At 48.2% G+C, this 27,785-nt stretch overlaps 1 protein-coding gene across 2 annotated transcripts in view; it reads right to left on the bottom strand.

Annotated features, from left to right (window-relative positions):
- The window catches only part of GRK2 (G protein-coupled receptor kinase 2), a 38,913-nt gene extending 15,093 nt beyond the window's left edge, over positions 1-23,820 (bottom strand). Inside the window, exons 1-12 of one of the 2 annotated variants that reach the window (XM_081168989.1) lie at positions 23,327-23,820; positions 14,134-14,210; positions 9,675-9,748; positions 8,516-8,617; positions 5,959-6,033; positions 5,512-5,573; positions 4,885-4,936; positions 4,127-4,218; positions 2,486-2,585; positions 1,479-1,557; positions 1,178-1,308; positions 33-127 (exon numbers count right to left, since the gene is read on the bottom strand). In XM_081168989.1, the coding sequence (XP_081025115.1) occupies positions 33-127; positions 1,178-1,308; positions 1,479-1,557; positions 2,486-2,585; positions 4,127-4,218; positions 4,885-4,936; positions 5,512-5,573; positions 5,959-6,033; positions 8,516-8,617; positions 9,675-9,748; positions 14,134-14,210; positions 23,327-23,439 (1,052 nt within the window). In that variant the 5' untranslated portion in view covers positions 23,440-23,820. The remainder of the gene's footprint in view (positions 1-32; positions 128-1,177; positions 1,309-1,478; positions 1,558-2,485; positions 2,586-4,126; positions 4,219-4,884; positions 4,937-5,511; positions 5,574-5,958; positions 6,034-8,515; positions 8,618-9,674; positions 9,749-14,133; positions 14,211-23,326) is intronic. The other variant, XM_081168990.1, reaches the window with a different exon arrangement.
- Positions 23,821-27,785: the final 3,965 nt, after the last annotated feature.

Here is a 27,785-nt window from a genome sequence, read left to right as displayed (position 1 = left end):
GGCCGAGGATTAGATTCCTGTCTGATACTCACACGCTGGCATGAGGCTTCTTCTTGGAGAAATCACAGGCGAGCCCCAGATCCGAGATGCGCACATGGCCAAACTCATCTAGCAAGATGTTGGCTGGCTGCAGGGGGAACAAGAGCAGCAATGAATGGCAGCTAGGGGGAAGAGAGGATTTGCTGGGGAAAGTAGGGGAGAGAATAAACCCTCCTCCTTCATCCTTTGGCCTGGGCCTCTGAAGCAGCACCGATGAAACAGAGGGAGCAATTCCTACAGCGGGTATGCTTAATTTTGAAGAGCGGCATAGTGAGGTCATGATACGGAAAAGACAAGCAACCTTGCAAGATCCCGCCCTGCAACGGTGACGAGTGGGTTGTCAAAAGTAGCTTTGATAACCCACAGTACCAAATCCCAAGGCATTTTGAGTGGGAGTGCACTTCCATCAAGGCAACAATCTCCTTCAGTAAAATAAAAAACACTTTCAAGCCTCACATTTTCTGAAATAGATGTTAGAACTTGAGATCCCGATATTCCCCAGTGAGGAATGCTGCCACCCTGAACGACTCATGGCACACAGCACAGCACTGGCTTCTAAGGCGGCGGAGGAGGAAGCACGGCTCTGGGTAAGAGGCAGTTGCCATGAAGTCAGAGTGCACTAGAGAACTCTCTTTTCAGTGGGTACAGGTGCAACACCGAGGGACCCCACGCTGAAGGCAGAAATTGCCTCTCTTTGTGGAAAGAGAAGCCTATGGTGAGGTTTTTCTCTCTCCATTTTAAAACCAGGTTTTTAGACTTCTTTGAATTTTATTCTTTTAACCTGGTGTAGCTTGGCTTGGCATAGTTGTCAAAAGGTGGGGGGGGGGGAGTTCAAATCCCAACCCACACAGCCATGAAGCTTGCTGGGTGACCTTGGGCCAGTCAGTCTCTCTCTCTCTCCTACCTCACAGGGTTGCTGTGAGGGTAAAATGGGGAGCGGGGGGGGGGGGGGAGGAAGCATGTAAGCCCCCTAGAGCTCCTTGGAGGGAAGGCAAGGAATAAATGCTGCAATTAATTAATTAATTGTTTGACGACACCCATTGCCTCAAAAGGGCTGCATAGCCCTGGCAGGCGACATACAAACATCTAGATAAAGGATGTTGAACGATGCAGCACTCGGGGGGGGGGGTGTGCTCACCTTGAGGTCGCGATACACCACGAAGCGGTTGTGCATGTGTTCCAGCCCCAGGATGATCTCTGCTGCGTAGAAGCGCATCTCTGCCTCGGAGAAGACCCCATGCTGGGAGAGGTGGTAATGTAGGTCACCCCCTGCAGGAAACGGAGCAGACAGCCATGTGAGGCACACAACCTGAGTATCGGCAGAGGGGAGTAGTGGTGAGGCAGGGACGCGTCTGTGTGTGGATCCCTTAGAGAAGCATGTGAGGGGAGGGGAGGGGGGGGAGGCAGAGGCTCTCTACAGGCCGGGTTCTGGCTCTCACCATTCATGAGGTCCAGGATGAAGCTGAGCTTGTCAGGTGTTTGGAAGGCATACGACATGCACACGATGAAGGGGCAATCCTGGCAGAGACACGAGGAACCAAGTCACAGCAGGGAAAAAAGAGAGGGGGGAAAATACATAAATGAATCACCAAGTCTGCATGCACATGTGCATGAACGAGTTCCCTCGCTCTACGTTCTGCTCACACCTGGAATCCACAGGCCTTCCTGAAAGCTCCACGTTTCCCTTCTGCGCTCTCAGAATCATGCCTCGCACATGCATGCTTCCTACCACAGTTCCCCTACACACAGGAGCACGCTTGCATCTGATAACCGTGGGGGAACTGATTGCTCAACAGGGCCCTCGGCCTCTTGCCTCACACGTCGCCACTGCCTCCTTCCCTCTGCCAGCTCTTCCATTAACCCCTCGCTCCCGCCCCCCATTTTCTGCCGTGGGTTTTGCACCGACTCCTACACAGCCGTCACGTCGCCTGTCGGCTCCTTTGCCCCACCTCCCCCACCCACGCAAACTTGTCACAAACCCCTATGGTGGTCTCCTGTGTTCCCCCATGCCCCTTGCGCAGGGAGCCCCCGCCCTGCCCCTCTCTCTTCCCCTCCTGCCCTCCTCCTGCCGTTGCGCACATTGAACTGCCTCCCCTCCCCTTCTCTGCGCATAATAATTCGCTGCGCTGCCTACACACATCCCAGCCCTGCTGCTAGTTTACTGCAGGCATCACACTCCCAGCCACATGCTCAATGCCACCTCCAGCACACTTCATCACCGTCATCCCTCCCCCCTGCCTTTAATTACCAGTGTGTGCTTCAAAATACCTGCCATGTCTATACCGGCATTATCATAGCTTTGATTGCAAGCACAATACAGGAGCCCAAGCATTCGCATCTGCCCACTTGACAGATCTCTTTCCCCTCCCTGTTGGACTGGGCAGACTCCGGGTCTTGCCTACTCTCTGCCTCCCAACCCCCAACTGCTCAATGTAGCCAGACTCACCCCGGTGCTGACAAGCGAGAGCATGATGCGCTCGTTCAGGGCCAATGTCTCCCCCTGCTTCATCTTAATGCGCTTCTTATCCAGACATTTCATGGCATACCTGCAAAAGGAGAAAGAAGAGGCTGCAACCCTGCGGTGTTGCTCTCGCCAGGTCTTGCTGCTTCCCAGGGAATCGCCCCTGCTGATATCCCTGCACGCAGAACAGCCTGTGCGCCTCCTTTGTGGAAACCTACCAAACTCATTCCACTTGGCACTTCCTTAATTACACCCATCACGACCCCCATCTGAGTCCTGAGTCACCTGCTATGACTAAACTCCCCCCAACACTTCTTTGGTTTCCCACAGAGGAGATTTACCACAGATGTCCCTGGGGTGTCTGCTAATGTTCACTGTGCTCCCCCTATATGAGAAGAGCCTTCCTTTGTGGGGGACAGGGGTGGGTGGACTCTCCTGCACTTGGGGTAGTGAAACAAAGGCTGAACTGCCAAGTATGCCAGTTAGTAGATTCTGCATTGTAAGGTTCTTGGGTTGAGCTGGGGACCTTGATGAGATGGCCTCTTTTCAACACTAACATTTGATGGGCTGGATCCAGAACAAGACAGACAAGCCCAGTTCCCATTGGAATCAGTGGGACTTCACCCAGGGCTTGTCTACACTTCCCTGCCTATAAAGCACAGGTCTGAGCAATTTTCCATTTGCCCAGGAAAACTTGGTTCTTTAGCACTGAATTGGAGCAAACATTAATCCGCAGAAAACCTGATTCATCCAGGTTTTTTTGGCGTTTGCTCCAATTCAGAAATAAGATCAGGTTTTCCTGGGTGAAAGCAGCGGGACAAGCAAAGTCTGGATGAGCCCTAAGTTATGACTAATTTTTTCACATTTATGTCAATGGGGCTTCAATGTAATTGACTTACTCTGGATCTAGCCCTATGATTCTCTGAACCTGCCACCCCCTAAGCAATAAACAGCTGGATTAAACCCGTCTTTATTGTATCTGACCCACTTTTTAATGATATCTGCTTCCCCTCTTGTTTGAATGGGTGCTAGTTTTGCTTTATGAATGCTGCTGCTGTTTTCATTATATTGTTTTAAGATGACACTCAATGGCTTTGCTCCATTTTGCTGTTAGCTACCTCAAAACCTCAGTAAATAAAGAATAAAATCTGAGACACTGACTCTACGAAGGCAGAAACTGTGTTTCCTAACATTTCATACGTGCATTGGAAGAATCTGAGTTTAGCGCAGGCACCAATCTGGTACCCCAGAAAATAAAGTCAAGTTGGGGAAAGGCCCTTGGGAAGCTATGTTTGCATTTGAGGCTCAGACAGTGAGTAGAAGCCTACTTATGCTGGTTACAGGGAGCAGCAGGGCTGGCTGGGAGCTGAGATATCAGAGGGTACCATCCTGGTTCTCCAGGACCAACATGGCCATTACAAACCAAAAGAGAATGATGGATAATATCATTTTTCATTTCCATGTGTAAATACTTCATATAGCTTCATAGCAATGATGTGGAGCAAAGCTAGGCTAAAAGACAATGGCCAAAGGCCACATGGCAACCCCCTCTGTCTCCTTAACCAACCTTGGGCTCCCAGATAATTGTTGGAATACCAATTTGACAAACCAAACTTGAAACGTTACATTTTGCCCGTGTCTGCTTTCCGGCAGCCGTAGACCTCGCCAAAGCCGCCACGCCCGATGATCCGGTGGACGCTGAAGTCATTCATGGTCAGCTGGGTCCCACAAGGCAGAGAGCATGAACAAACATGATGGGGGGGGGAGGAGAGCAAGACCAAGAGTGTTAACATGTTGCTGGCAACACCTTTACCCTTTCAGGAGTCTGGGTCTACCCATCATAGACAGGAATAGCCTTCCACAGGCACTCCTCTCACCCACAGTGACCTTTCCTCATATCCTGCTTTCAAATTATGATCCAAGGTTATTTTGTGTCACATGTGGGTAGCACTAGGAAAGCTTTCCCCAGCCTGAGGTTCTCCAGATGGGGCTGTGCCGGCTGAGGCTGATGGGAATTGTACAGAGGATCCCATGTTAGGGGTAGTTGCTCTCGGATTATTGGGGAGCCAAAACTGGGCTTGCTTCTCAAGCTCTCATGATGGACAAAAAACCCTCAAATTCTCCCATCTCATTTAGCCAGTGAAGACGATCGTAATCCTGGTTTTCCCTGAAGCTACTAAATCGGTGAATTTCCTGAGGCAAGGATTAGTCCCCCACACACCACCAACCTCCCACCAACTACACGACCAGCAACTTTGCAAATCCTATACACTTTGCCATTCTGCAACAATGTGGCTGCAGGCAGGTTCATGCTTAGTGTCTTTTGACAGCTCTTTTTTTATCGCCGCAGCTCTCAGGAATGCCCTCCCTCCTCAGGCACTCACATGGATGTTGAGCTCCACATTCTTCCACTGGGAGAAGCGTGTGAACTTGTCACTAAAACAGAACAGACGGGAGAAGAAATGAGAGAAAGAACACACAGGCCCTGGAACACAAACCCTGGGTATCACCACTTTCAAAGGACCCCTCCTCAAATCCCTGTGCCAGAACTTTTCCAAGTCTAATAACACCCCCCGCCCCCTTAACAGAGACTCCTATACCCCAGTATTATGGGAAGGAAGCACTGGGTGTAGGGAGGGGAAAGGGAAAATACAGGGAACATTCACATACATATAACTTCCATCCTGCCTTCAAGACAACCCTACGCAGGCTTAACTCAGAAGTGAGCCTTCTTTCCATCTACAGAACTCGCTCCTGCTTCGCTTGATTCTAGGCATTTTTGCTCAGAAGGAAGTTCCATGGTGCTCAAAGAGGCTTAATTCCAAGAAAATCTGCAAACTTCAAAGGCACTGTCCCGTCTTCTTTCAAGCTTCGCCATGCACAAGGGGGAAGGGGAATGGAATGGAGTGTATTGGAAAAGGTGTGGCTGGCCCCTTAAACAGGAGCATACCATGCTGCAACATGGTGCTGCAGGTTCTGCTTGTGGACAGCCTGTAGTCCTCAGCACTCACCTCTCAATGAACCTCTGGAAGATAGTCCCACGCAGACACTCGCAGATCTCCTCAATGTATGGCTGGCAGAAGAGTGGGCAGAGAGGAATGAATGCCAAAAACCTGTTGGGATACTGCCTAACAAAACCTACCCATTAAAGCTTTCCACCCACTGGTCCCCGTTCTCATCCGCATGGCCCCTGCGGGACTCAGTGATGTGGAAATCCCCATAAGATTCTCAACAGCAAGTGCTGTAAGGAAATGGAGTCTGCATTTCTTTGGGTTTGGCAATGTTACAGGAAAATAGGTTCTCCCCCTGCTGTGGGGACACTTGTACAGGCTAAGAAGAAATTGGTTGCAATGGGCCAGAGTTCATGCTCCATCAGCCCCTGTCTACCAATGCAAGTGCATCCAGTCTTGGGGCAAATGAGATTCGAGATTGGATGAGCCCAAGGGGGAGGGATTTACCTGGAACAGGTCAGGCGGCACTTGCTTCTTGCTGAGGCGGCTCTGCACATATTCTGTGGCAGTCTTGGAGAAGGGCTGTGAGAGGACACAAGAAAAAGGCAATGAGTCTGGATATATCGCTGTCCAAAGAGACATTCCATCAAGATATAGTGCCTGCCCGGGGCACAAAGCTTGGGCTGACTTCCAGCTCTAATGCTGAGACCACTGAAGAAGCCCAGTGACAAGGAAATCAACAGGACTGGGGCACAAAGCTTGGGGAAGGCTTACAAGCTGGGTCAGGAATAGGGCTAGCAAATCTTGGACATGTTAAAGAGAGGCACTGGCTGCATTCACACAGCAGTTTACAGTGGTACCTTGATTTAAGACCAGCTTAGTTTATGAACGACTTGGGTTAAGACCGCTGCAAACCTGGAAGTAGGTGTTTTGGTTTGTGAACTTTGCCTTGGAATAAGAACATGTTTCGCTTCCTGCTAAGTGTGTTCCGTTTGTAAATTGAGTCCCCTGCTGCTATGGGAAAGCATGCCTTGGTTTAAGAATGCTTTCGACTTCCGGAACGGATTAAGTTCGTAAACCAAGATATCACTGTATTCCACTTTCCCAGCATTTCCCTAGCTAGCTGCTTCTAGAAATATAGCGGAATATAGCACAAGTCCGGCACTCATTTCCATGTTACTTGCTCGTTTACGTCACTTGAAGGCAGAAATACAATGCAGAAATAAAACAATTATGGAAATGTCAGGAAAACAGAATAAATTATCTCCTTTGTCCGATGCACAAGCCTGTTGCTCTTGGGCTTGGCAAACACTTTTCACCTATCAGGTTTTTTTTAAAAAAAAATTCCCCTGTTTTAACAACAAGAAGCAATTCAAACTACCAGTAAACACACAGACAAAGGTTCCCAAACTGCGGTCTGTAGACCACCATGGTCAGCAAGCTTTGAACAGATAGTCCAAAGAATGGCGGGTGTGGCAGCTGTGAAAGGCGGGCTCAGCAGCTGCTCCATCCTTCTGAGGAACTGGTGGTCCAACCAAAAGTTGAGTGGGAAGGAGCTTAAGTGATGGGAGGAGAAGGCACTTGAAAGGAGTAGAGAGGATTAGCAGCATGAAAGACAAGAGTGAGAGGAAGAGGAAGCAGCAAAAAAAGAGAAAGAGACAGTCAAAACATGGGAATGAAGGTGAGCAGGAAAATCCTGACGTCGGAGGGGGAGGAGGCAACTGAAACAGGGCAGCCGGAACCCCTGTCTGTACGCTGCCACAGCACTCAGCTGTGGATTTTTTTACTGTGTCAGATAAATTAATTAATAACCTGTTGCCATTCTTTCATGTCTTTATCTGACCATGTTAATGGAATGCTAGAGCAAAATACAAAGCAAGAAATAAAAGCAGCAATAAAAGTGCAATTAAAAAATCATACAGCATCTAGCATGACAGTTGCTACAATTGACAAAAAAAAGCGTTGTGCCAGGACTCTCAGCGATTTTGAAGCCGTCTGTGGGAACTCCTGACACAGTACAATTATGACTGTCGGCCATTCAGAATAAAATTGTTCCATTTACACGTTTTGTTAACTTTCTTGGTTTCCGAGCATCACTTAATGAAGGACATTTTCGTTCTCATTTTGAATCACTCCTCTTCGCAGTTTGACATGTGGCACTGGGGGCATCAGTGTTTGCCTGCTCTTCGCACAACTTGAAAAGTGTCAGGTTACCTCAAAAACTGTCAATAGTTGGCCCAGCACTTTACACCAATAAGTGTGACTCTGTGGCTTCTTGGTTTCATCTCTCATCATGTCCCCCTGGGACTTCCTGAAGGCCTGCCTCCTGCTATACTGAAAGGCTCACACGCACTGCCCCTACCTCCCACTAAACCCATTGTTCCCCAGCAACCTAGAATAATAGAATTATTGAGTTGGAAGAGACCCCCAAGGGCCATCTAGTCTGCCCACATTTTACCTCTGGCCCTGCCCACCAACTGGCATATGGCCCTTGGAAGGCTACCCACAAGGGAATGTGGCCCTTGGCCTGAAGTTTGATCTCCTTCCCCCCATATAAAACCATGTTTTGAAGTTGGCTTGATATACTAGCTTGTTCTGAAGCTGTTAACTATGGTCTCCTGGTTCCGATAAAATGGGAAACCACGGTTGATGGTGGAAGAATCCATGGTTTGTTTGCTGCCACTGTAATGGGAGAAGCAAAGGCGCTGGTGCATTTCACAAGGTGGTGCCTTAAGCGGCTGCCTGCAATTCATTCATGGGAAGGTCATCCCAGAACAGGAAAGAGCCATTTCCCATGCATGGTAGAGGAAAGTGAAGTCGTGAAAAGGAGATTCAGAGCTGGGGTGGGTAGTTCTAAGGGAGTTGTATGTGACAATTATTGAGCCAGGGAGAGTACACAGCCTGTGAGACAATGGACAATGCTGGGAATCTGGCTCCTCCCATTGTGAGGAGTATTATCTTTTAAAGAATCTTGATCAATGGGATTGCAAAGCAAACATGATGCTTCTTGCCAAGGGGTTTTTTCAGACTCTCTCATGTGACAGCAAGCATTCGGGCCACTCACGTGAGAACAGGACAGCAGTTCCTTCATGATGTATGTGTCAAAGATCTGGCGGCTCTTAATAGCTCGATCCTCTTCGGAGTCCATCTTCTCATACTTTTTGATCTATGAAGAATGGGGCAAGGGGAGAGGTAACAAGGCTCAGCAACCTACCCACCGACTACAGACTCTGTAAGGCCCTTCAGAAGGCATACACAGACACATGGTCGACGTGGACCATGTTTTGCACCCAAAGAACTCAAATAATGGCTGTGCTTGGAGAGAGCGCTTGCAGTCTCTTGTTGCCACCTTAATTATTTTCCACAGGGGCTGGGTGGCAGCTGACAAAATGTGCCATAGAATGCATATGCAAGGTCAAAGAGACAAAAGCTGAGCCCACACCTGAGCTGGGGAACCTGTAGCCCCCCCCCCGAAGCTGCTGGACTACAACTCCCGTTATCTCTGCCCATTGGCCATGCTGGCTGAGGCGGATAGGAGATGGAGCCCAACTAAATCTGGAGGGCACCCTGTGGGCGACCTCTGAGATACAGGGAGAGCAGTGTGCTGAAATCTCACAGCAAGCATTTTTCTTTTCCTCCTCATTATTATTGTTCTCCTTTAAATCTAGTTTTATTTTAAATTATGAGAGGGCAAACGACATAAACCATACACATAAAAGGGATAATACGATAAGAAAGCATAAAGAACAGCAAAGCTTTCTGGGTCTTGCCTTCTCTAATAAAATATTTTGCCCATTTTTAAGCTTCTAAGTTCCCCAGATACCCACCGCACCCCATCCCACCCCTGGCAAAATGAAACTACCACACTCTGCCCCGAAGTGGCAACGCAGGGGTTCCATGTATTTGTTTTCCAACCTGAAACAGGAGATGCAGTAGCCTTGCCTTCTGTCACCCCCCCCCCCGGCTCCTTTCCCCCTGACCGCTTCCAGTCATGCTGCCGTGAGCAAGAATTCAGATATGCTTTTTGAGAGGAGGGTCAAAAGGCCTGAAGGGGCCTCTGAACAGGTCTTTGAAAAGTCAACTCCTCAGCTCAAGACAAGTTTGGGAACCAATGTCAGAGGGGAGTCTGTGTGCCAGGCCAAGGAAGGAAACTGTGGTTTGACGGCATGGAAGGAAATAGAGCATTTTCTCCCACCACCCTCAACACACAATCAGGGCCTCACCTCTTCATAGAATTCCACCAGTGGTTTGGCTTCCTCCACCTGGTTTAAGCAGAAGTCTCGGAACAGCAGGAAACCTAAGAAAAACACACAACTGTCAGCTGCAACGACCAGGTGTGCCCCTGCTTCCCTTTTTCAAAGCCAGCCAGTTGGTCCCACCTGAATTAGCACCCTTAGAAAGCCAGGGCCCTGCATTCCAACCCTGACTAATCAGCAATGGTGGGAAGAGAAATTCATTGTATATGTACACAGGTATATTGCTAGGGTAGGGAACCTCTTGCCCTCTGTGTATTGTGGGACATAATTTCCATCAGACTAAGCCACCATGGCCAACAATCGGGAATGATGGGAGCTGTAGTCCAAAAACATTCCCCAAACTTAGTACACTGACTCCAAATATAGAGGTTTCATTCTTCTATCATGGTCATTCTTCTATCATTCTTCTACAGTGGTGCCCCGCAAGACGAATGCCTCGCAAGACGGAAAACTCGCTAGACGAAAGAGTTTTCCGTTTTGGAGGTGCTTCGCAAAACGAATCTCCTATGGGCTTGCTTCGCAAGACGAAAATGTCTTGCAAGTTCCTGCGGGTTTTTTCCCCTCCCCCCCTTTTTCTAAGCCGCTAAGCCGCTTATCATCTGATCCAATCAGCAGATAAGCCGCAAAAAGCAGCTAAAAGCCGCTAATAGCGCTAAGCCGCTTATCATCTGATCCGATCAGCAGATAAGCCGCTAAAAGCCTCTAAAAGCCTCTAAAAGCCGCTAATAGCGCTAATCCGTCAATGGGCTTGCTTCGCAAGACGAAAAAACCGCTAGACGAAGAGAATCACAGAACGGATTCTTTTCGTCTTGCGAGGCACCACTGTATCTTCTTTCAAAGATCTATGAAAATTTATCTAAGTTGGCTTTTAAAGTCATCTATACCAGTGCCCATTAATACCAAACCCTGTTTTTTATGGACAAGGGCTTTATGATTTTAACAGCAAACATAAGAGAAAGAAATCAACAAGTTTGAAGCTTTTAACATCATGCATCTTCATACCAAACAAATCTTCACCTGGTGATTTCTGCCCATTACACCACTGTCAGAGACAAAGAGTCTCTCCTTACACAAAACTAGCAGGTATAGTCATCCAATTTATTTTTTACAGAAAACTTCTAGAAAACAAGCTGGGATTCTGATATTTCTAAGAAGGCACATCTCAATCTTTTCATCTTGCAAAAAAAAAAAAAAAAGCAAGCATAACCATTTCAGTTTCATAAGCTACGTTCAATATCCCTGGAAGTTGCAATATGCCCAGTAGGTTTATACAGGAGAAGCTTCTCCCACCATTCCCAGTGCAATCCCATGCATGCCTACTCAGAAGTAAGCCCCACAAACTTCAAAAGGGTTCACATTCTTAATTTCTGCATGTCAGGCTGCTGTTAAATGCACAGGAGCAGGGTCACTTTTTTAAAAGAAGAAGAAGAAAAATAACTGTTTTGCGCATGCTTGCCTTAAGTCACGTGGTCCCCCTGGGAAAACTAGTCATAACTCATGTCTGAGTTGTATGTTAAAGTCCCCAAACCAAAGGCACTTCCACCTAGGAACATGAAGGAGACCTACATGTCACTCATAATAAGCAACCGAGAAGAGCTTCCCTCTGGATGCATAACAGAAGCTACACGGAACTGTGCCTGTGTGCAAATTCCTTGCAAATTTTATACAGGGTGAAGCGGCCCCTTCAGTAACCTTCAATATATATTAAAAGCAGGCATGAGTCTCATCTGTACCAGCTATAGCAGGGGGTGGATAACCTGTCTGCCTCTGGACATTCTTGACTACAAACTCCATGATCCCTTACCACTTGCCACCCTGGCTGGGGGGCTGATGGGAGCTGGGAGAGCAACAAAACCTGCAGAGACACAGGTTCCCTCAGCTAACTGAAAAGGGGCAGTTGGAGGGTGGCGATCCCCACACCTGGAGAAGATTTCTCAAGCATACTGTGCACCAGTTTCCGCCTCAACTCTGCTCCCCGCCCCACACACATAGAGTGGAGGGGCACACGGATCAAGATCCACGTCAGCTTGTGGCTAAACGGCTCCTTGGTGCTAAACCTGCTTCCCCAACCTACTTGTGCGCCATCGCCAGGTGAGAGGCAGAGGCAAGAGGCTGTGGGGAAGGCAGCAGGGGAGCCAGGAGCGGAGGGAGAGCCAGGAGGGGTGGGAGCAGAGAGGGGATGAAAGCGGGAGATATTATGAGGAAACCACAAGTGGCTGTGGGTGTGGGAGGAAGCAAGAGTGTTTCCTGTTGGGGCGGGGTGTAGTAACTGAAAAGGAGAAACAGCCTTGCAAGCAGATGCCTCCGGGGCTCAGTATGGACAACAACAGCCCAGCATCACCCAGCCTGTCCTAAGCCAGCAGTCACACAGCCCTTCCTAACCTGTGTTCTCCTCCTAATTTATCCAGATGTACCTCATCAGTGCCTCTAGAGCAGTGGTTCCCAGTTAGAGGTCCGGGCATCCCCAGGGGGTCCGCAGCCCCATCCCTTGCCTCCCCACCTCAACTATTTTTTTTGGTCATTTTTGCATGGTAGTATCACAAATTTTATAGTCTGTTTTTTTTTTATTATACCTAAAGTCCTTTGCTTATGAGGGGCTACACCACATTTTGTTCAAAAAATTGCTTTGCAGAGGTAACTACCATGGAGTCATCAAAATTGTCAAAAGTAAGGGGTCCGTGGCTTGGCTTTTGAAAAACAGCTAATTAGCTAATTGGGAACCATATTCTGTTTTGTTTTGGGGTTTTTTAAGGAGTAAGTGGCAGGGTGTGGAATTTTATTTTCCTTCTTCCTGGCAGGCTTCTGTGCCTTCAGCAAGATGACAGGCAGAAATTCAGCAGCGAAAGTGTCTTGTTGCCCCCTCTCCCCACCAGCCTGTACATTTCAATCTATGAGGGAGAAAAAGCTACATGAACTGCATTTTGTACTTCTCACACAGCTGCTAACAGTGCAGGAGCCTTGCCAGAAAAAGCTGACACTCTTACTTTCTAAAAGCCTTCTTGAAGAGCTGCATGGAAGGGGAATTCCACCAGGTCCAGATTCTCTGCTGGAGTAATTACACTTCTTCATTCAGACACTCAAGAGAGGCATTGTCAAGGGTGGGGGCAGCAGGGCCTGTGTGGGGTGGCCTAGCGATATACTGTGGCCTAGGAAGAAGACTGAGGGCCAGAAAGATGGGCCTACAGGGCCACATTCAATCACAAGGTCTGCAGCTCCACCCCCTTCCTGGAGGCAGAACCTTCTCACATGTGAGCCAGTCCAGAAGCTTTGAACCCTCTTCTCTTCCAATATCCCTCAAGTGAAGCAATTGTCCTGCTAACAACTAATGGAAGCTGGAACGGGGAACCGTCGCAGGCCGCACAAGAGGAAGCAGAATTTCCTCATCGACCTCAGCAATACCCCCTTCCCCAATTCATTTGTACAGATCTCAGCTCAGCTGCTCACGGATCTCAGCTCAGACTTGAGAACAAGGCGAGGGAGGGGGGAAGAGACAGTAGATTACAATCTACTGGGAGATCTCTGGGTGACCTGCAGTAGATCCTCAGGGGTTCTGACTCCCAATTCTTGAGCAACTAGCAAGAACAAAATGACCCGCCCACCCCCCAAAATCAAAATTAGGCTGCTGAAATGTAGAAAGCTAACTGAGACTGGACATTTGCCCAAAATGGTGCTGAAAACAAATTCCTGGGCTCCCAATGTGCTCAGTGGAACCCTTTGTTCATTAATTCTAACTCTGGTCTCTTGCACCTGGCCTGGGTTGGTCAATCTTGGAAGTTCTGGTAAAAGGCGAAAGTGGATTGGCCAAAGTCTGCCCACCCCTGCTCTACAGCACCAGCCTGGGATGCAGAGTTAACCAGACCCAAGGCAGGACAGGGACTTATTATCTTTGGATAATTTGGACAAGATCATTTGAGCTGGCACAGCTTCCGCTGCCCTTGCAGAGCTATGCGCTTTCCAAAAAAAATCCTCATTAATAGATACAGGGTCACTGGCTTTCTTTCCATTGGGCCGCCCTAGAGAAGGAGAAGACTTGTTAACTCCTAATCTGAATGAAGAAGGTGGGCGACTGGCCTTTCCAAGGGCTGGACGGTCAGGACAAATTCAGGGGCCAAGCGTTCCCCAACTCCAGCGAAGGAGCAAGTGACAAAAGACGTTGCACCTGCAGCACCGGCCCCTGCAGCCAAAACACAGCAGCACTTTTCAGGCCAGAAGCTGGATTCCTAAGGGGGAGGACGAGACTGAGTATGCAGCAAGCAGCTTCCATCACAACTCCGCAGATATCCAATCCCACCACAGCCTTTTTAAAAAAGAGTTCCTCCTTCTGCCCCCCTATTTCTTCTCACTGGCGTTGACTCCTGGCTAACCGGAGCACAGGCAAGCTGGTCTTGCCTGAACTCATGACCCCTGCAGAGGCTCTGCTACTCACCAATCTTCTGAGAAAATATCTTGTCAAAGGTCACCTCACCCCGGTCTTCCAAGTATTTCTGCATAACACTGCGGATACTGCCAAGAGAAAAGGCACGTGAGGGAAGTTAACAGGGGTGAAGCTTCTCAGCTCGGCCTATTCCCTCAAAGCAGGGGGTGGGGAGATTGTGACCCTCCATATGCTGCTGGACTCCCGTTCCCATCATCCTTGACCGCTGGCTATGCTGTCTGGGCCTGATAGGAGTCCAACCACATGTGGAGGGACAAAGGTTTGCTGTCCCTGCTCCGAAAACAACAACAAGGGCAGGATCCAGCTAAGCTGTTGCATGTGCAGAATGAGGTCCACTCGTGCAGCAGGACTTCCCCCTCCTCTCTTCCTGCTGTGCCCCCTAAATCTGCTCTAGAGGATCGGAAGAGGAACCAAGAACATGTTTAGAAAGTGGTGTGTGTGTGTGGAGAGGGGGTAAAGTCTTATTATATGAGCAGTTTTGTAGTACCTTAAAGGATAGCAAATGTAGTATTTAAGGTGCTACAATACCCTTTGTTGTTTTTGCTGCAACCCCCCCCCCCCATTATTATCACAGGAAGCCTGCAGATAAAAGACACTTATCTCAAGAGATTTTGGGTCAGTAAGGATCCAGCACTGGATAGCCGACATTTCATTCATGAATTAAGACCAACCAGCTGTTTAAAGGAGACTGTGTTTTTATCTGGGGCTAGTGGAGCCAGGTACAGGAAGATTACAAAGGCAGTCAGTCATTCTAGCAGGTGAACGAACAGGAGTCTGTTTCTTGTCTTAAAGAAGAGCTGGTGCTCTTAGAATGGCATCAGGGCAATTTGGAAGAGAAGCCAATTTAAAAGTCTAAACAGAAAATGAAGGTTCATCAAAAAGCGGGAGGGACAGGAGGATGGTGGTCTGAGTGTGGACGGACAGGCTCCTAGCTAGAGAAGCAGAGGAAATAATACATTGGATCTTGGAAGCATTGTTCTGAATACATTCTGGTTTTTTAGTCGCTGTGTTTGTTTTGTCCTTCTGGGTGGTTAATTTTAAAAAGTGACCAAGAAAGACACACACACACACAGAGAGAGAGAGAGAGAGAGAGAGAGAGAGAGAGAGAGAGAGAGAGAGAATGCCAGGCAAATAATTAGGAAAGAGCACCTTTTGGGTTGAAAATGAACCTGAAATTCCAAGGTCCCAAAGTACAATGACTAATCTCAAAGATGAGTTGGCAAGACCTGGTAGCTGGCAGCCTGGAAAATGCTATAGACGGTCTGGCCATGAGACAGGGATTCATGCTGGGTTAATGTATTACAAAGAACTGGAACTCTCTTTCGGAGTCGTGTGCCATCTTTCAGAGCTGGGCTATGACCTGGCTTCTCCTGTGGATATTTAGCTGGTTAAGCAGCACACATAGCCCTTCTATGGAGAAAATTTTAATTGACTCAGCGTAAGCAGCCAAGAGGAAGCTCCTGAGTATGAGGGCCATTGCAGGGTAAGGGTAGCAGTCCCCCTCTAGCCCAGCATTCTGTTGTCACAGTCGCCAGCCAGATGCCCGTAGGAACACCTCAAGAAGGTCCTGGGCACAAGAGCATTCTTTCCACGTGGGATTCCAAGCACACTGCCTCTGACAACGGAGGCAGAAATCCTAATCCTAAATGCATTTATTTGGAAATGCCACCGAATCACTTTCAACCATTTTCTCCCGACCATGTTCACCTGGAAGGAAGAAGCCCCATTGACTTCAAGGGGGTTTGCTCCCCAGAAAGCATGCTTCAATTTGCAGCACGGGTACCTTTCGAGATGGAAGCTTGTGTAAGAAGTACTTGTCAGATGATGGAAGACGCAGATTACCGTATCACTTGACAAGTGTACTGAGTCAGCATTCCCAACACCCACAATCCACATACTGACTGTACAGATCCTCACTGCAGGTTGGAATGAATGAGAAACAGTGCGGGTGGCACAATAATGGTGAAAATGCTGTGACTGTGGCACCAACATTCTGTGATAGTTTGCACCACTTGCATGAGATACTTGGTAAGTCAGACAGGACCAATTAATGCAGTGTCTCTCAAACTTGGGTTCTCAGCTGCAGTTGGACTACAACTTCCATCATCCCTAGCTAGCAGGACAAGTGGTCAGGGATGATGGGAGCTGTAGTCCAATAATGGCTGAGGTCCCAAGTCTGAGAAACACTGAATCGGTCAATTGGTAAAGCTTTCCTTAGACTAGCATTCCTCAACCTGCTGCCCTCCAGGTGATGCTGGACTTGCAAACTCCCATCATCCTCAACCAGCATGGCCAAGGGACAGAGATGATGGGAGTTTGGACCTCAGGGTCTGAAGGGTCACAGGTCCCCCACCCCTTTCTTATGAAAAAGTAACTTTGGGAAGAAGAGAAGGTTTAGAGAACTGGAATCACTGCTTAACCCTTTTCCTGTCCACTGTTTTTCCACAGAAACCCGCCCCCCCACTATGGTACGGAAAGCATTATGCAGCCCTTCCACTTTGTATAGGCTGCGGAAGGCTATCTTGGACTATTCCATTGCAGGTTGCAGGTGAGAGGGTGGGGGTGGGTGACATTTTGAATGCTCCCAGATGGGAATGAAAAACTCCTCAAAGAATACCGAGCCCAATAAGACTGAATCCTTTCGCCATGATATGCACACTGCTTTTCTAGTTTTACATGTGGAACATTATTCAGACACGCAACTCACTCCTGGCCCGCCTGGAAGTGTTACCGTCTGCAGTGCAGGGGGGGGGAGAGGAGAGAGAACGGGGGGGGGGTGACATTGCTTGAGTGTGCTGACTGAATAAACAGCCCTTCATCTGGGTACCTTTTAAATATGTGAATGGAGGACAAAGAGATCAGGATGCTTAGCCTAGAGAGGCCACTGCATCCTCCCTGAATGGCAATGGAAAGGTGCCCAATGTGGTCTGCAGCAGGAACAACCATAGTTGCTGCTGTTGCAGTCCATGGATTAAATGGGGTGCTGGGCTGCCTCTGAATGGGGCTTCTGGGGATTAGCAGTATTATAGGAGCTATGGGAGCTTAATGTAAGGAGTGCCTCTGAAGGGGAGAGTGTGATCAGGCTGAAGAGACACTTTCCCATTGTGGAGGGCAGATTTTTTTTCTTGGATTCTGCGCAGTAAATATCAGGGCACTGAGAAACAGGACCTACTTCAACCATTGAGACTGAATGTGTCTTTCCCCCACCCCCCAGAAACTCCTGCTCCTGAAACTAGTGAGCCATGGGGGATGGGGGGCAGGGGAGAGAGCCCCATGCCTGAGACAGACGAGTCTTGGAAGGATGATGGATGGCTGTGTTTGCTGGTGCCTGCTGCTGTTATGGGCCTGGGATAATGTGTCTCAAGCATCTCCATAACAACCATCTCCAGGGGGCAGGTCCAGTTGAATGATAGCATTAATATCATTACATAAAATGCCTTGTGAAGAAAAGGAATTCACACTCATTATCTGGTTATTCTCACAGTGTCCTGGTAAGGTAGGCAAGTCATTCCTTTTATAGCAGCAGCTAAGCGGAGACTTGAATTTGGGACTCATAGCATCAAACCAAGTAGCCCAACACCATCCCCTCTGGAAGTTGCCTGACTCCAACTCCCACCAGCCCCAGCCAGCATGGCCACAAATGATGGGACTTATAGCCTTATCACAATCTGGAGGGCTACCTTTGACTACCTTTGCTCCATGGAAAAGCAACACAGCTATATAGGCCAGGCTTCTAAAAAGCAACTAGCATGGTCACTTGTGGCAAACAAGCATCTGTTCTAGGCAACCAGGAAAGGAAGGTTAAAAAAAAAAAAGGTTTAAGCCACAAGCCTGTATGTGCATATCAGTCTGCAGAGGGGGGGGGGGACAATCCTGAGCTTGTAAATTTTGTGTTGTTTACAAGACCAATTCCAAAAATTCAGTCACTGAAGTTAACCTCGGTCAGATAAGGTCTGAGAGAACTGGTCCTAGTGCCCTCTTTTTCCTGCCTCAGTTTTCCCCCTTAGGAAAAAAAGAGAGCATTAGTTAACAACCGGGAAGGCCTATGGAGAATGTCAGCTCCCTCGAGTTCCTCTTGCACAGAGACTTAATGAGAGGCAGTTAGTACTATAAATAATCAGCCAGCTGTTGACAATGCTCTTGTTCGCTTAAAGGCCATTGGGGAGGAAGTGGGAAGTTGCCTGCTAGTATCCCTGGGCATCTGAGCTGGTTTATTATTATTTTTTTCTTTATGCTCTTGTAGATTGTCAGGCTAGAGAGAGCCTGACTTCAGGGAACACTGACTGGCTTCATATCCAAGCACAGAAAAAGGAAATGAATGCACAGAAAAAAACAGTTTGGTTCCCTTAACAGGAAAAACAACACTGTAGTGCAGCAACCAGCAAAGGAGAAACTTCCTCCCCACCCCCCTTTTTTAATCCCCTGCCCTTTTACCAAAGTTGAATTCTCCCCTCTCACAAATGTCACAACCACCTTGGCTCCGACACATTCCTAGTTCCGCTATAAAACCTGCACAAAAAGGCAGAGCTTGCAGTGGGTGCCGTGGCGGGTCAGCAGGACGCAGGTCACCCTGATTCTCCTATGTGCTGCAGTTTCTTACTTTGCAGCAGACCCAAATAGCCTATTGCGACTAAAGGTGACGTCATTTCCTGGCAGACAAACCAGAGAGACAGCTCTTCTTTGAAGCTGGGCCTTGACTTTGGCAGGACGAGGGACATGAGAGGCTGCACCGGCAAGGAGGTTGCTCGGGCAGGAAGTTTAGTGTGTTGAAGCCTATCGGAGAAAACCGATGGGAGTGATTTAAAGTCAGGGTGCTCCATAATAGGGGTTGTGGGAGGCCTCCTTTCACTGTCCCACAATTCTGCTCTGCAGGATATGGAAGAGGAATGGGGGGACCTGTGGTCCTCCAGATGTGGATGGAGTACAACTGTCAACACCCCAGGCCATTGGCCATGCCGGCTAGGGCCAATGGGAGTCCAACGATGTGTGGAGAGTGACAGATTAGCGACCCCTGAGCAACCTCAGCTCAACTCTCCACTTTGGCATGAAGTTCGAAGAGTGGCGGTGGTTAGTCAAACACGAACACAACCTAAACCATCCCGCATACAATGTGTGTGGCCCTCAGCTCCTTTGGAGAGAAGTATGACGCAATGTAATAAACAAAACCTTAGACATCTTATTCCCCCAAGATCTTGAATGGGCAGCAGTTCCGAGTTTCATTACCTCCACTCCCTCTTGGAATGTCTGTGTAGAATCTATAAAAGACATTCCAGGAGGGAGCAGACAGAGTCCTCCAGATCTTCAGGATCACGTCTCCTGTACCCTGCACAGTGAGCTTGGTTGGTGGGAAGCAGAGACTCAAATCTCGTCGGATAGCTCTCTGGGCAAGTCGCTGTATCTCAAATTTAATCTACCTTCAAAGGGTGGTTGTGAAGATAAAATGCTGCCTCTGAACTACGTACAGGACAGGTAAGACACAAATTGCTGGACTTCAGGCATGTGACTCAGACTTTCTTATTTCAGCAAGCATTTTAAGGTAGGGTTTGGATTTATGTTTGGTTTTATGGTGATTTTTTTTTTTACTGTTTTATTCTCTGTATGGTTTATTTTTATGTACGCCTCCTAGAAATGCTACTGATGAAGTGGCATATAAATTCCATAAATTAATGTAACAGATGTAACAGAATGTTCCTGCTTTTGCAGTAATGAACGAGGATGCAGCCCCTTCAGCAACTTTCAGGGGTGCTGTTCCAGATGTGGTGGGGTGGCAAAACCCAGGTTTGCACTTGGCCTGCATCTCCTGCCCTTTTCTTCCTTTTAAAAAACTCATCCCCCCCCCTTCTTACTGACTTGCTGTGCACACTGCAAAATGCAATGCTGATAAGCATCAGAAACCCACCATCTTAAATACATATAAACTAGCCAATGCAAATGGCTATGGAAATTTGGGCCATGGGTTTGTGCCTCAAGTTCTTTAAGTACCCAACAGCATCCTTGGCAATTTTGCTGATGTTCCTCTCTTTACAACAGGGATGGGGTGGTGTGCTCCTCCAGATGTTGCTGGACTACAACTCCCAGACCATTGGCTGTGCCAGCTGGAATTGATGGGATTTGGAGTACATCAACATCTGGGGGGCGCTAGGTTCCTCACCACTGCTTTAGAATCTCCATCCTTCTATTGTTCCAATCCTGGACAACTTCCTGAGGATGTATCTGCATTTTTGTCCTAATTCCAATAGATAGCCCATGAAAAAAAATGGAGGCACCACCTAGGCTCCAAGGGTGTGATTTATATGTCCCTTATGTTTCAAGACAGACACACACACGGAAGCTGTTAGGTCAACCACCAGCAAAGCAACAATGATGAGGGCCACACTGCTTGTGGTTTCTGTTAAGCCTCACCTTCCTATGGAGTGTCTGAGAGTGAATGCTCTGTCTCTGAGAAGCAAGGTAATGTGATTTGTGAACAGGACTATGCATGCTGTGCCAAGACGGTATCATGCAAGGCAAGGAAATAAATTATACTTGGGCACCCAAATCTTGCTTTTCATTAAAAAAAAAGCAAGTTTCTTGTCTTTTTGATCTACAACAGTATATGTGTGCAAGGCCAGAGGGAGGATGAGTCAAATTTCTAGTGGTCAAGAGGTGGGGATTCTGTGCCCTGCACTGCTTCCCTGCACCGCCTCGCATGACTGCTAGGAACAGAGCAAATTATGCAAAAAATAAATATGCAAATATATTGACTTGCATATTTTAATGTAAAACACACACTCTGCTCATCACCCAAACCCAGTTTCCTCCTCCATGTGATTTCTATTGGGCTGTACCAAAAGGTCTACATGTTATTACGCATTCAGATTAGAGGAACTAAGAATTTCTTCAGCTTCTGCCTGAATTAACCTGTTCTGGAATTACCCTGTTCTCCTCCTGCTCCAAATCAGCTTCCCGGGCAAAATTTATGGGGCCACACTTTAGAAGTCCCCCAGCAAAGTTCCCACAGTGAGATGTGCAGAAGAGATGTATCTGATCCTCCCTAGCTAATGGGAAGAAGCAGTCTCTAATGCTTGTTTTCAGCAGATGTCTTGAATCCAAAACAAATGCAATTCTGTACATATCCTTGACACTCCTCCCCATGCTTTCCTTACCATTCCAGCTACCTTATTTCTGCCTATCAGTAAGCTATCAATAAGACCCCTGTGCTGTGATCACAGCAAGACCTCCATGTACGCCTCTTAATCCTTAGTCTTCTTCTAGGGCATAGTCTTGCTTCCCTAATTGGTAATCTGACCCCTTAGCTCTCCCCAGCTCTTTAACAGATAAAATGCTCAATTTCCTAAAGGCCAAATTTCACAAGTACCTCCTATGTGTAGATATATTGTCAATATTGCCTTTCACTTCTCTACTCCCTCTCCTGCCCCCAAAATAGATGGCTATTGAGCTGGGAGAATTGAAGGCCTCCCTGGTGTACTTTGAAGAAGAGGAAAGGAGGAGAAGGCAGCAGCAGTTACACTGTCATTACAAGTGGTGCAGAAAGAGATGAGGGAGGGGCAGAAGGGCAAACGATGGCTTAAATTCTGCCACCCCAAGACAGTTATCTTAAACTGGACTCAGGGATGTGACTCAGGCAGGCAGGGGGTTGCCAGTGAGCAACTATTAGCTGAGATGTGATGCAAGTGAAGGGGCTGCTCTCTGGACCGTCACTATGCATCCCAAAATTATTTCCTCCAAAGGCTATGGAACTTCACCCAAAGTTCCCATGTGGGCACTTCCATACCGAAACCAGCAACCCTGTGTGGGGGAAAGAGCACAGAGGCTGCTGAGGCTTTCAGGCATCGCCATGGTAACACATCTGCATCATCCTCTGAAAGGGCCGCTTGCCATTTCTTGTGGAAAGGGGCCCTTTGGCGCTTTCTCAGAGACCCTCCGTCCTGCCTTCAGTGGCAGGGGAGCAGTTCTGCTTGAAGAGACTTCTCCTACAATGGGGACAACCCAAGGTTATTGGCTAGAACAGGGAAGGGTAGGGTAAGCCAGATGTCACATGGGAGGTGGAAGGGAAGAAAGGAGAGTGAGGAAGGCCTCCATTTGCCCATGTGCTGAAGGTGCAGGATGCTTGTCAGGCCCCACCCGGTTGCCCTTGGTAACTGCTGCCAGGAAGCAGAGTTAAGGGTTGGTTGGCCGAAACCATAGCACCTTTGACCCACCTGGATGACCAGTCAGATTTTTTGACTTAATGCTCCCACTTGTGTCTCCCAGCAAGAAAATGCCCTTACATGAAGCAGAGCCCCTGCCCAACACATTTCCCCTTATCTGCACGATGGTGACCTTGCGCTGCATTTGCGCACGCTTGCAACGTTGTTTGTGCAGCCCCAGTTCCTGCTTGAACTCAGGGCAGCTGCAAGGTGGGCAAAGGCCTGGTCGCTATCTAACAGCACATTACCAAGACACAGCGCTGGATTGAACAGGTCTGTACACACAGATTTTCAAAAACAAAAACAAACAAACCACCCACCCAAAACAGAAGACAGTGGTTAGGGCATCTTGAGGCCGACTCCAGGCACTGCCAGAGCCAAGCTGTATGCTCCTCATAACACCCAGCAACACAGTTGCTGGACTGCTCAGAAAAAAGCACTTTATAGGCATATATACAGCCTGATTTACTAGCCTGCTTTTCTGCTGTGGTTAACACAATTGCATATTACACATACACAGTGAGAATCACTATGTGTGTTTGTGTTGGGGTGGGTGGAATTGTGACGTGTGGGTAGGGAAAAACACAGAAGGAGGGGGTTTGCTACTGCAAGAGGTGCTGGGGGAATGATCTCCAAGGATCTGAGCAGCCGAATGAAGAATTAGGAAGCAGAGACAGGACACCCTGACAATCCATCATCATGCCCACACTATATCAACACAACCACGTACACGGAAAGACGCCGCTTTAGCGAGCCCTCTTTCCACCCCACTCCACCCCGCTACATGGACGGGGTAGATCACGGACCCTGCTGCTTGGGCCAAGGGCAAGTCGGCTCGGTGCATTTCAGAAGAGCGAAGCTCAGTCATATACAGACCCATTTATGCGCTCGCTCGCGTACACAAACGCCCAGCGCCCATCCTAAGCCCGGCGCGCCTCGCGCGGGGCCCCGGCGCCGCACCTGCCCCCTCCGCCTGCCCCCCTTGCCGGGCTCACCTCGGCTCAGGTAGCACGATCTTCTTGCTGGCCCGGGCTGCCGGAGTGGATTTACTTTTCTCCATAGCCATCAAGTAGCTCACATCGGCGAGCACAGCCTCCAAGTCGGCCATCTTGCCAGGAAATATTTCTTCTGCTTTCCTTTTTCACAATCAATTCTCTTATTATTCCAGCGGCCTCTGCGGCTCCCTCGCCGCCGCCTCCTCCCGGTCGGGGTGTGTGTGTGTGTGTGTGTGTGTGTGTGTGTGTGGCCGCCTGTGCTAGGGGGAGGGGAGGGAGAGCGAGGGGGGGGGAGGCGAAGAGAGGGGATCTGGCCCCCCAACCCCTCTTACAAACAGACCCACATGATGCCCGTGCAGAGAAGCGGCGGCCCTTCCTTAGTTCATGGGCTGCGGCTTGGCCCCGCTGCCCTCCGCTCCTGGCTTGCCTTCCTCCTCCAGGGCTGGCGGGCTCTCTCGGTGTGTGTCCTGAGTGTGTGTGTGTCTTGTGTGTGTTGCGCGCGCGCGTGCAGGGAGGGCTGCCGCGGCCGCTGCTGTTGCTCCCGCTGCCTGTCAACGCGGAGCGGCGGCGGCGGCGGCGGCGGCGCAGGGGTGGGGGGTGGCGGCGGCGGCTTGCTGCCTTTATCTGTCAGCGCTTTTCTTCTTCCTCTACTTGCGATCCAAGGCGGAGAAGCAGCGTCGCGCAAGTGCCGGAGGCAAGCGCAGCCGAGGAGCTCTCGAGCTCCACGCGCTGATTCAATGCGGGGCGCTTAAGGCGGGAGCCGAGAGGATCCGAAACTCGCACACGCTCTCCTCCTTCTTCTTCCTCCTCCTGCTGCTGTTGCCGCCCGTAGGTGGTTTTGTTTCTCCGCAGGGGGAAAGGACCTCCGGGGCCCGCCGCGCAGCTTCTGGCTTCCCCTCTCCGCTCGCTCCAGGGCCAGCTTAAAGCAACAGCCGCCCCTCGAGGGAAGCCTGCTTTGTACATAGACACACACAGAGAGAAGAAAGTTAGTCGCCCGAGGCCGCCCTCTGGAGGCCCAGGGGAGACTTGCAGTTGGCTTGGCGCAGGCCGGGTGTCTTTCAGACCCTTTCGATTCAAGCGCGGCCCCAGGCAATACGCTGCGGCGGGCGCTCAAATCGAGGAGCGCTCGGAGGCCTAACGGGCCATGATTTCACCCGGCCGTTTCCTTAGCACGTCCGGTAGCATCCCGCATAAAATATTGGCCACCACTATAATTCCTTGCAATCCGTTTCGCAGAATTTTGACATCCACGTTTGGCCTCTGGTCTCTCAAGGACACCCTGAAGGTCTGCACGGCAAAGGAGCAGTGTGACCCCTTGAAGGCTAACGAAGAAATTAGTACAGTATTTAAGGCGCTACAAGACTTCTGGTTGCTTTTGCTGCAAGAGACTGACGTGGCTACCCTTCTGAAAATATTCAGGATTAAAATTCAGGAGCAGACATTCTCAAGACCAAAAGACTGTCCTTTGCTTTTCTGACGGGTACAAATTTGGGAGATAAAGACCTGCAATAAGTAAGTTCTTGTGTGTGCACTGTAGGCTAGAGAGAAGAGTACACATTAAAAATACAATACGTTAATCCCAGCCAGAAGGCTAAGGAATGGTCAGAGTTCTACTCTCTTAAAATTTCCACAAGAAGTTTTCTTCAGTTTTCTTCATGCTGGCAAACTGGTATGGTCCTAGGTAGGCTGAGTTGGACTAGTTCATTTTCTCTTGTGTGTTAAGTTTCAGGTGTGAGTAGAAGCACCAGATTCTGTGACCGTATAGATTTTTGCCTTGGCCTGCGGCAAAGATTTTCCATGCCCGACGTGTGCCCAAATTGTGTCCTTTCAGATGGTGCTGAAGTTCAGCTCCCACCATCCCTGATCAATGGCCATGCTGGCTGAAACTGATGGGAGTTAGGAGTTCAACATCTAGAAGGCCACTGGTTCCCTTCTAGGTGGCTACTGCTTTACTTGAACACTTAAGAAGCTTTCCTTAAGATTCAACCAAGGCCTACATCCTTTCATTGAGCCTTGCTTTGACACCTGTCTGGAAGGTAGATACCGTAGAACAAATTACACAAAACATTCTCCTGCCAAATGTTTATTTAAAAACCTCCCAGGTGAAAAATCAAGCTGTTCTTATTCTATTAGTATTGCTCTCTCTATTGGGAAGTTAGGTTGACTTTATTCAAAATATGTGGTTTCAGTTTGCCTGACGTGACTAGGGGTTGAATAATACGTGAGGTTCATCACCATGACTGCAAAAGCAAGCAACAGACTTGACTGTTGGGTGGAAATGGGCTGCCATACACTTACACAAGAGAATGTTCATACCCTTAAATGCAGTTGTTTTCCATGGAGTTAATTCACCTGGTCAGTAGCCAGTCAAATGTACAGAAATCAGTTGATGGAGATGCCTGAGTAAACCAGGCCTACCTTGTCCTGCCTCCCTCTCCCTGCACACCTATTATAGGGTTTTCTCATAGCCATTAAATCCTGCTGTTAGGCAGACATCTCCAGAAAGTGGTTCATCCAGTTCTTCTATATGAACTGTTTTCCTTGTTGTGATTAATATCGTTTCCACATTATTAGTTTGAGGCACACAGGTTGCAATGTTATTTCCTTAAACAACCCTACCTCTCTAGCTACCTTTTTGTTTTCAGCTTTGCATAGCTGAGTGCCTACAAGGAGAGAGACAAGGCACATGTCTAGTCAACTGAAACATGTGCCCTTCTTATTAATGCACTCACTCTGAAGGGGAAGCGACGGTGGCAAAGCACCATTACTAAATAAAACAGCAGAGACATTTAGCAGAAATAGTGTGTAGGTGGTAAAATGGAGTCACTGCTATAGATTTCCACAGGTGCTCAGTGAAACCTTGATAAGTGTGAACACGGATTGACCAGGAATAAATGCTGGGGTATATATGGAGCCATTCTCCTGGAATGCCAGTTTCCAGACACTTCTTCCCATACAGCATCTGGGTTCTTCTAATTCCTTATTTCCTGTTTCCTGGGGGTCATCCATAGTTATTTCTGCAGGGAGTTCCAGATACTGTACAGCGTTTCCAGCAACTCTATAGTTTTGCAGTGATTCCTTGCGATTAATGACGTTACAACTCTCATGAGAACCAGTTTGATTGGGAACCCCAATCTGTGGTGGATCCCTGCCTCCTGCAGCTTTCTTGTAAAAAGGTTTTAGACAGTGATACTTTCTAAGCTTTTGGGGGACTGGATCTTATAGCACCATGATAGGCCATCTGTAATGGGATATGTCTTGAGTGTCCCTCAGCTTCTTCCATATTATTTTGTTATGGTGTCTGCCAAAACACAATACCACATTCTGGGGGAAAGGAACCCTTCTTGGGCTTGGGCAAAGTAAACATATTCTCATGCTCCACATTTTCCTGAAAGCCACATAAATATAAGATTCACACGTCTCTCCTGATTTTTCGGCCTCCTCTCCCTTTTCTTTTTGTAATCTCCTTGCAATCAACGAATTTGCTTTGCATGCATCTGCCCTATTTCTTTTGCAGTCTCAGATGCACATTAATCTCTGTCAGCTGTCCCTTCCATTGGAGTCATTAATTGCTTTCATGTTTCTTTTACTATTTCCCTCATGAAGAACAACCAAGCTGCAAGTTGTAGTCTCCTTCCTTCTATCTCTGAGCAACAGCAGCTTGAGCAGGCAACTTATTGGACTTGGCCTTAGACAAAGACTCTGTGTTCAGCCTGTCTTTCTTCTGCAGGTGGAAAGAATAGGAGAAATCCACCCGTTTTTGACAGGTTTGGTTTACTGTCATTCCTTTATTTCAGAGACACATGCCCTGGGGAGATTACGGTAATTCCCTGAAGCTCCTGAATGATGGAAATGGTTCCAGGCACTGGAGCTCTGGAGTCAAACAGCCATTTTCTGCCTTGCTAAGCCATGTCCCCTTCTGAAAGCTGACAATCTAGTTTTAAATGGTACCTAGTAATATCAGTATTTTTTAGAACCCATAAATCTTGTCCTTTTGTTTTAGCCTTCAGGATGATATCCAATGAAGTTGTAGTGTAGATACTTGTCCATTGATTTCAGTGAATGTCTATTCAGAGTATAACTTTAGTCAACTAGCACCCTCAACATTTAAGTGGTGAGTTCATTAATGAAAATGCATTTTATGTTTATTCTGGAAAAAAGTAGGTCCTGTTCTTTCTTGAATAAACCTTATCTCAGTTAAAAATGTTTCCAGTGTTTCTCTGGGGATTCAGAAGTTGCAGCCAAGGCCCTCCTTCTGTAACTGGGTAATATTTGAACTTGCAAATAGGGAAGTTCTTGCATTAACTGCAAGAAAGGCAGTTCACCTTTTGTCAGTGCTGCTGAAGTGAACTAAAAATGTATGTCACGAACAGAAATTGCCTTCTGCAGAAAGGCCTTTGTTATCTTACACTACAAAATAATAGCAGAAATAATACATTTCTGAGTGCAACTGTTATGT

This window comes from Podarcis bocagei, assembly GCF_964188305.1.
Source record: "Podarcis bocagei genome assembly, chromosome: 1".
NCBI lineage: Eukaryota > Metazoa > Chordata > Lepidosauria > Squamata > Lacertidae > Podarcis > Podarcis bocagei.
Note: the sequence above shows the minus strand (reverse complement) of the source record. Positions and strands in the feature narration are given on the sequence as shown.